This window comes from Phaseolus vulgaris, chromosome 6, assembly GCF_000499845.2.
Source record: "Phaseolus vulgaris cultivar G19833 chromosome 6, P. vulgaris v2.0, whole genome shotgun sequence".
Classification (NCBI taxonomy): domain Eukaryota; kingdom Viridiplantae; phylum Streptophyta; class Magnoliopsida; order Fabales; family Fabaceae; genus Phaseolus; species Phaseolus vulgaris.
Window position 1 is genome coordinate 1,987,692 of NC_023754.2, and position 7,831 is coordinate 1,995,522.

Here is a 7,831-nt window from a genome sequence, read left to right on the forward strand (position 1 = left end):
ATGAAGAGAGGTGTCAGGTCGTTAGAGAAGAGATATAGAAACTGCTAAGCGCTGGCCACATAAGGGAGATTCAGTACCCTGAGTGGCTGACGAACGTGGTGTTGGTGAAGAAGGCTAGTGGAAACCTCAACAAGGCCTGTCCGAAGGACTCCTACCCGCTTCCCAGTATTGATGCTTTGGTAGACAGTGCATCTGGTTGCAGACTACTCAACTTCCTGGATGCCTTTTCTGGTTACAATCAGATCAGGATGCATCCCAAGGACGAATGCAAAACAACGTTCATGACAGAGCTCTCCTGCTACTATTATAAGGTGATACCCTTTGGGCTTAAAAATGTCCAAGCATACCATGGACAGAGTACTAGCGCCCATGATAGGGCGAAATGTCCAAACATATGTGGATGACATGGTGGTCACCTCCCAGCACAGGGAGCAGCATGTAACGGATTTAGAAGAGCTATTCACCATAATAGCTAAGTACAGATTGAAGCTGAACCTTGAGAAGTGTTTGTTCAGGGTAGAAGCAAGCAAGTTCTTAGGGTTCCTACTCACTGAGCGTGGGATAGAGGCAAATCCTGAGAAATGTGTTGCGATCATAATGAGGAGCCCGATCTCAGTAAAGGAGGTGCAACAGTTGACAGGGCCGATGGCCGCTTTGTCCAAATTTGTGTCAACTGGAGGGGACAAAGGTCACCCCTATTTCTAGTGCCTGAAGAGGAATAGCAGGTTCGTATGGACCAGGGAGTGCGAAGAGGCGTTCCTCAAGCTGAAGGAGTATCTGGCCAGTCCACCAGTGTTATGCAAGTCGCAGCTGGGTACCTCGCTTCGCTTGTACTTCACAGTCACTTGTTAGTCTTTGTGAAGGAATAGGACCATGTACAAAAGCCGATTTACTTTATGAGCAAAGTATTGCATGGGCCTGAGGTGAGATATCAGGCCATTGAGAAAGCGGCCCTGACAGTAGTGTTCTCAGTACAAAGGCTTCGCCATTACTTCCAGAGCTTTACAATGATAGTGATGACAAACCTTCCCACTCGCAAGGTCTTGCAGAAGCCAGATGTGGCAGGAAGAATGGTTGGGCAAAAAGGAGCAGACTTCAGATGGGTACTCTCTGTAGACGGTTCCTCCAACCAAAAATGTAGTGGGGCTGGCATCATCTTGGAAGGACCAAATGGGCTATTGATTGAGCAGGCCCTGTGGTTCACTTTCAAAGTTAGTAACAATCAGGCAGAGTATGAGGCATTGATCGTTGGAATGCTATTGGCTAAGGAGATGGGTGTGAAAGGTTTGTTGGCAAAGAGTGACTCCTTGTTAGTCACAGGTCAGGTCACAGGAGAATACCAAGCTAAAGACCCTCAGATGGCCGCATACCTAAAGTACGTCCAGATTCTGAGGGAGACGTTTGAAGTGTTGGAGTTAGTACACGTGCCCAGAGAAAAAAATGCCCGAGCTGACTTGCTAGCAAAGCTCGCCAGTTCAGGAAAGGGGGGAAGATAGAGGACAGTCATTTAGGAGACTCTGAGGACACCTCGAACTGCCACAGATAATGCAGCAGAAGTCCAGCAGATCAACACTTCAGAAAGGGTGAAGATGAGTCATTGGTTGTTGAGTCAGGAGACATTAAAGATGCCCAGAATAAGCACATACCTAGTTTCTAGGGAGAAGTCGTTGCATGTTTTCCTAGTTGAAGGGGACGAAACCTGGATGACACCTTACAAACATTACTTGGCTGATGGGATACTCCCGCTGGAGCCTACAGAGGCTAGAAAAATCAAGAAAAATTTGAGCAAGTACACCTTGATCGATGAAAAGTTGTTTAGACATGGGTTCACTCACCCTATTCTGGTATGCGTAAACGGTGAGCAGTGCACAAGCATAATGGCAGAACTCCATGAAGGGATATGCGGGAGTCACATCGATGGCCGAGCTCTCGCATCGAAGGCCATTCGTGCAGGATATTATTGGCCAACCATGATGGAAGACTGCACGGGGTATGCACAACGGTGCAAGCAGTGCCAGCAACATGCTAACTGGCACAAGGCACCTCTAGAGGAGCTCAGATCGATCTATAGCCCATGGCCGTTTCATACTTGGGGGATCGACATTCTGGGGCCTTTCCCTTTAGCAGTGCGGCAGATGAAGTACCTCGTTGTTGCCATAGAATACTTCACAAAGTGGATGAGGCTGAGCCAGTAGCGCAGATCACAACTCACAAGATCTAGCATTTTGTGTGGAAGAACATAGTATGCCGCTTTGGAATCCCAAAATGGTTGGTGTCTGACAATGGCACCCAGTTTGCAAGCCAACAGTTGGGCAAGTTATGTACAGAACTGGGAATAAAGCAGGTATTCGTATCAGTCGAACACCCCAGACAAACGGGCAGGTCGAGTCCGCCAACCGAGTTCTGCTCAGAGGTCTGAAGAGAAGGCTGGAGAAGGCCAAAGAGACCTGTGCAGAGAAAGTTCCTAGAATTGTGTGGGCTTACCACACTACTCCCCAGTCCACTACCAAGGAAACACCCTTTAGCTTGGTGTATGGTTCAGACACAATGATTCCTGTAGAGATCCAGGAGAACTCGCTACGTTTCTAAAACTTCGTGGTTGAAGAGTCCAATGAAGAAAGAAAGGTGAACCTGGACCTACTGGATGAAGTAAGGGAGGAAGTAAGAATCAAGGCAGAGGCTTTGAAGAGAAGGGTGGAGTACAAGTACAGCTCCAAGGTGAGACCTCGGCAGTTTCAGGTCATCAACCTGGTGATGAGGAAGGCCCACCCATACCAGCTAGAGAATAAGTTGTCTCCCAAGTGGACTGGTCCCTTCAGGGTGACAAAGGCCCTTAGGAATGGAGCATATAGGCTCGAGACTCCAGAAGGTGGAGCGATCCCTCGTACGTGGAACGCGGCCAACCTTAAGTTTTATTTCAGTTGAGTTATTGCATTGTACACAGTTTTAGGGGAGACTTTGTTTACCTTCAAGGGGTTTTTTAACGAGGTCACCCAATAAAATTTCAGTTATTCAGTTAAATATTTTTCAAATATTTTGTACAATACAGTTAATGAACCTCTCTCTTGGATTAAAAGTCTAAAGGTCGGGAACAGTAGGGTTTTTCGTGAACCTCCCTCTTGAGTGAGAACGCCAAGGTCGATAACAATATGGTTCGCCAACTAAATCCTCCCTTGCCCTTATAGAGCGAGGTCAAGGTCAGTACTAAACCTTTCCCTTGGGTTAGAAGTCTCAAGATCGGGAACAATATGGTTTTTCGTGAACCTCCCCCTTGAGTGAGAACACCAAGGTTGAACAGTATGGTTCGCCAGTTAAATCCTCCTTTGCCTTAAGAGGCGAGGACGAGGTTAGTTACGAACCTTTCACTTGGGTTAGAAATCTCAAGATTGGGAATAGTATGGTTCTTTGTGAGCCTCCCGATTGAGTAAGAACACCAAGGTCGAGAACAGTACGGTTCACTAATTAAAATTCTCCGCTACCTATGTACAGTTAGGGCGAGTCAACAAAACAAGCATCTCCCTTGGGTTAGAAACACCAAGACTGAGAGTAGCATGGTTCTTAGTGGGCCTCCCTGTTGTGTGGGAACTCTAAGGTCGAGAACAAACAGTGGCCAATTGAAATCCTCCCTTGCCTCTATACGGCTAGGGCAAGGACAAAAGGAGGACCTCTTCCTTGTATTGTAAGGCAAGGTTATTATGGGTTCTAGTTATAGGTCTCCCTTGTCCTTGTGTGGGAAGGTGGAGTCCAGCCAAGTGTAGAACTCCCTTGTCTTGTAAGACAAGGTCGAGAACAGTAAGGTACCCAGTCAAAGGTCTCCCTTGTATTGAAGGGCAAGGTTGAGAGTGGTGTGGTACCTAGTTAGAGATCTCCCTTGACCTCATGAGTCAAGGTTTGAAGCAGCATCTCCCTAACCTTCGTTTGGCAGAGGTTAGGGTGAAGTGAGAACTAGGGTAGGCATGGTTCTTACGAAGATTCAAAGTCAATCAGCAGTAAAGGAGTGTGCTACCTAAGTCACACAGGCCCTAAAGTGTTGATTAAACTAAGCAAGCAAGGCAAAGGTAGTTAACAACGAAAAAGGAGCGAGTTAAGAAAACGACGAATTTCATAAAAAAGTAGATTATTTACAAAGTACATAAAATTGTTCGTTAAGCAGTTTAATTACAACAAGAAAGGAGCTACTCCTGGGCGTCAACCAGCTGCCCGTCGATGATTCTCTTAGTCAGGCCGGTTTGAGATAGATCCACCCCAGGATGCACACAAGCAACCTGAGCCATGGCATCCTCAAACCCGGCACCATAGGCTCCAGCAACGTCGTTAGTGAGCTCCTCCTTGATATCGCTAAAGAGTTCGTCCTTGCGGACAAGCTCTCCTTCCAGCTGGCCAAGACGCATTTCCTACTGGGTCGCCCTTTCCTCCAGCCTGGCCATCCACTTCCCCGCCTTGGAAGGTTTTGAGAACCTCCTGGAGGAAGGCGGGTAGTTTAGCAGAGGGAGGCACTCCAAAAATCGTCCCAGGGACATTCTCCCCCTGCCTTCGTGCACCACCAGGTCACGAGGAGAAGAGGCGCTTGGGGGGTTCTCTCGGAGGAGGGAGCATAGCCATCCGGAAGTGAGTGCATTGAGACCGCAACATCAGCGCCTCTTTTTCTCTTGAAGACGAGGCCGGTGCAGGTGTCCTCGTCCTCGTAGGCAGTGGCCTCAACCATCCCCTTCTGCCTAAGATATGCGGGGGCAGGAGCAGAAAAGCTTGGAGCAGGAGGGGCTTCAGACGGATCAACACCAGCCTTAAGCTTAGAGGCTGCCTCAGCCAACATCCTCTTCTTTTCCGTGTTTAGCACCATGCCTACACAAGAAAACAACAATACATAAGAAGTAAATCAACACAACATGCAAATGGACAAGGAAAAATAAAGTCAAACAAGATACCAGTGTAACTCTTGAGGGCCTTAGGGCTGAACTCAAGCTTGATCAGCTCCACCGTGTTGAACGGTGTTTGAATGCCAGAGAGGAGGTTGCACACCTCCCGCTCTTAAGAAGGAAGGTTCTCGAGGCACCTCGGCTTCTGGAGATTGGGCTTCTCCGCCCAGTAAAGAGGAAACCCGTCCAAGAGAGTCGGGTCCCTCCTGTTGCACCGTACTTTGAAGAAGTGCTTCTTGAAGCCCTTATAGGACTGTTGGAAGAGCGTCAACAGCACTCTCCCAACGACAGCAATGAAGCTAACCCACAACTTTTGGCCCGGGCTTTTCGCCTCAAAAAATTAGAGGAACACATCCACTGATGGCGTATGGCCAAGACAGTGGCATAGGATAACGAAGGCCCTCACAAACGCCCAGTTGTTAGGGTGCAGTTGGGCGAGGGCAACGTTCACCCCAGTGAGAAGGGCTCGCTCGAATGGGGTGAAGGGGAGTCGTAGGCCAAGTCTTCGAAAGACCATGGAGTAGATGAAGCAGAAAGGTCCCTCGGGGTCTAAAGACTCGTCCAAACACACAGGTTCACCTATCCTACATGGCACCATCCTCACGTATTTGTCGTGGTCTTTGCCAAAGACCCGAGACTTATGGCAGGTCTGCTTCTTCCTATAAACAACTATACTCGTGAGGGAAGTAAAGCTGGATGTCTCCTTTAAAAGGGCGTCAGGTGCCCAATGATATAGGGACTTATAATCAGAGGTAGAAGGAGGTGGGTTTGGAATCGAGGGTGGAGTTGAGGTTGAAGACGAAGTTTGGGTAGAGTTTGAAGTTGAGGTCGGAGAAGGGTTTTGTTGAGCCATCTTAAATAAGAGAGTTAAACAAAAGAAGAAGAAAAAATGAAACTTTAGAGGAAGAAGATGGTGCGACTCTGAAAGCCAGAAAAATAGAGAATTCCCTAACAAAGAACAGAAAGCATAAAATGCAGAAATATAAATAGTCCCAGAACAGTTATAGCATGTTATGAGCATCGAAATCATAAAGCAGGGGCAATCGGGGAGTAAAAATCATACCTTTGATCGAGTTAGGGTTCGAAGGTAAAGGTTTTCGAAGAAGAAGACAGAGCGTTCGAGAGCAGAAATGTTCGAGAAATGTTTAAGTGAAGTAATGGAACAATGAAGGGGCGTAGGGGTTTTGAGGGGTTTAACGTATACGAAGAAGCGCAAGCGGCAACGAGTCTTAGCCGTTGATCTTGCCACGTGTACGCTGATTGAAAAAATATGGTGAGATGTCACTTTAGTGCATTGTTCACGTCCTATCACCCAGTGCCATGTAGGTCGCCCCAGGCGATTACTTAAGCCTTTTCGCTGAAGCAAGTTACATCTTGAGACTGGGGGGCTTGTATATCGACCAGTCCTCGGTCATCGACGCCAGAGAAAAGACCTCATACGTTGGTGCCAGAGAAAGACATCAGACATCGGACATCAGTGTCTGATAGTAATGGTGGGCCACGTAAGGTGGGCCCCAGAAATCATATCAGATACCAGTTGAACACCCAAATATAAGAGAAGACCCAAGTCACGAGAAGATCATGCATGGGGTGTGTATGATGTTGAAGATGGGAAGCTTTGATGTATCAAATCCTCTTTGAAGCCTGAAGCTGTGTTGTGTTTTAGGGTTAGGTTTTGGTTTGGGGTTTAGAATCTTTGTAAGATTAGTCTTGATTCTCAAACAAAGCTTATTCCAATCTGTTTTTAAAGATTACAGTGTTTTTTTCATGCAAAGGGAAAAACAACCAATTAAAGTTTTGGATAATCGATTGTTTGTCACTTAGTTGGCAAAGGTGTTTTGAAACTGTTTTTTAAATCAGTTATATAATTGTCAAAACCATTCAACTGGTTAAATCACAGTTTTAACCGATTAAATGTGTGTTTTCATAACAGTTTTTTGAAAACCAGTTTTAACTGATTTGGTTGTTCAAATCTGCCTTCAACAGTAGCTTCTCAAGTAATATAAAACTAGTTTTCTTTCAAACGTAAAAAGATTGATGAAACAGAAAAGTTTGATACTCTGATTTGAGAGATTACCAACTGTTTGTTAAAAGGTTTTTTACCAAGTGTTAGCAAGATTGCTTTTGAGCTTTGCTGTGATTCAAAAACTGGTCAATAGGGTTTTTGGTGTATTGTGATTCCAGGTGTTTTCTATCCCTGTTTAGGTTCTTGTAATTGTTCATATTACTCTTTGGAAAACTATTGTAAAATCCTATAAAGTCAGTGTGATTCTGGCTTGAGGTGTTGGTTGTGTGCAAAGAGGGTGAGTAGGCTTTGTGGGATTCAAAGTCACCTCTTTGTGTGGTGTGTGTGTGTAATTTGTGATTGATTGCATAGTGAAATACTCAGTGGTTTGACTAAGGATTGGATGTAACTCTTGGATAGAGTGAACCAGTATAAACCTTGTCTGCAATTCTCTCTATCTCTTCTCTCCATATCTGTTTGATATTTTCCGTTGTCATAAACAACCGGTTGAATCATAATTTTAACCGATTATATTTCTGTTATCTGTTTCTGTTGGGAAATTTGATTGGCTTTCTGAATTGCTTTTCTGAGTTGATTGTTAAAGTTTCATTCTAAGCCAAGTAATTGTGAAAATCTTTTGTAAACAATTCACCCCCTTCTTGTTATAGCCATCAATCCTAACATATGGTACATTCGGGTACGACACAAGCAAGTGTTCCTTGGAGGCGCTAAAGCCCGTTAGGGTTAGGGTTTCCAGGGAAAGACTGCATGCATGGCACGTGAATACTTAAGGCACTCATAGAATAGATGATGCCGCAAGCGTTGGTACGTGAATGGGTACCTTGGTGGCTACGCTGATTAAGTCTTTGCACTCCAGAAAAGGGAAGTCCCATGCGCCAGATTACGCTAG

General features: G+C 45.8%; 2 protein-coding genes across 2 annotated transcripts; both read left to right on the forward strand.

Annotated features, from left to right (window-relative positions):
- Positions 1-896: 896 nt before the first annotated feature.
- On the forward strand, positions 897-1,496 carry LOC137833196 (uncharacterized). The gene has a single exon (XM_068641557.1). It carries the CDS (start codon positions 897-899, stop codon positions 1,494-1,496), a length of 600 nt encoding a protein of 199 aa, XP_068497658.1.
- Positions 1,497-1,625: 129 nt separating this feature from the next.
- On the forward strand, positions 1,626-2,195 carry LOC137833197 (uncharacterized). Its single transcript, XM_068641558.1, has one exon. The coding sequence runs from the start codon at positions 1,626-1,628 to the stop codon at positions 2,193-2,195; it is 570 nt and encodes a 189-aa protein (XP_068497659.1).
- Positions 2,196-7,831: the final 5,636 nt, after the last annotated feature.

Coding starts and splice junctions, on each gene's coding strand:
- LOC137833196 (XM_068641557.1), top strand. CDS start 897: ATGAGCAAAGTATTGCATGGGCCTGAGGTGAGATATCAGGCCATTGAG.
- LOC137833197 (XM_068641558.1), top strand. CDS start 1,626: ATGCCCAGAATAAGCACATACCTAGTTTCTAGGGAGAAGTCGTTGCAT.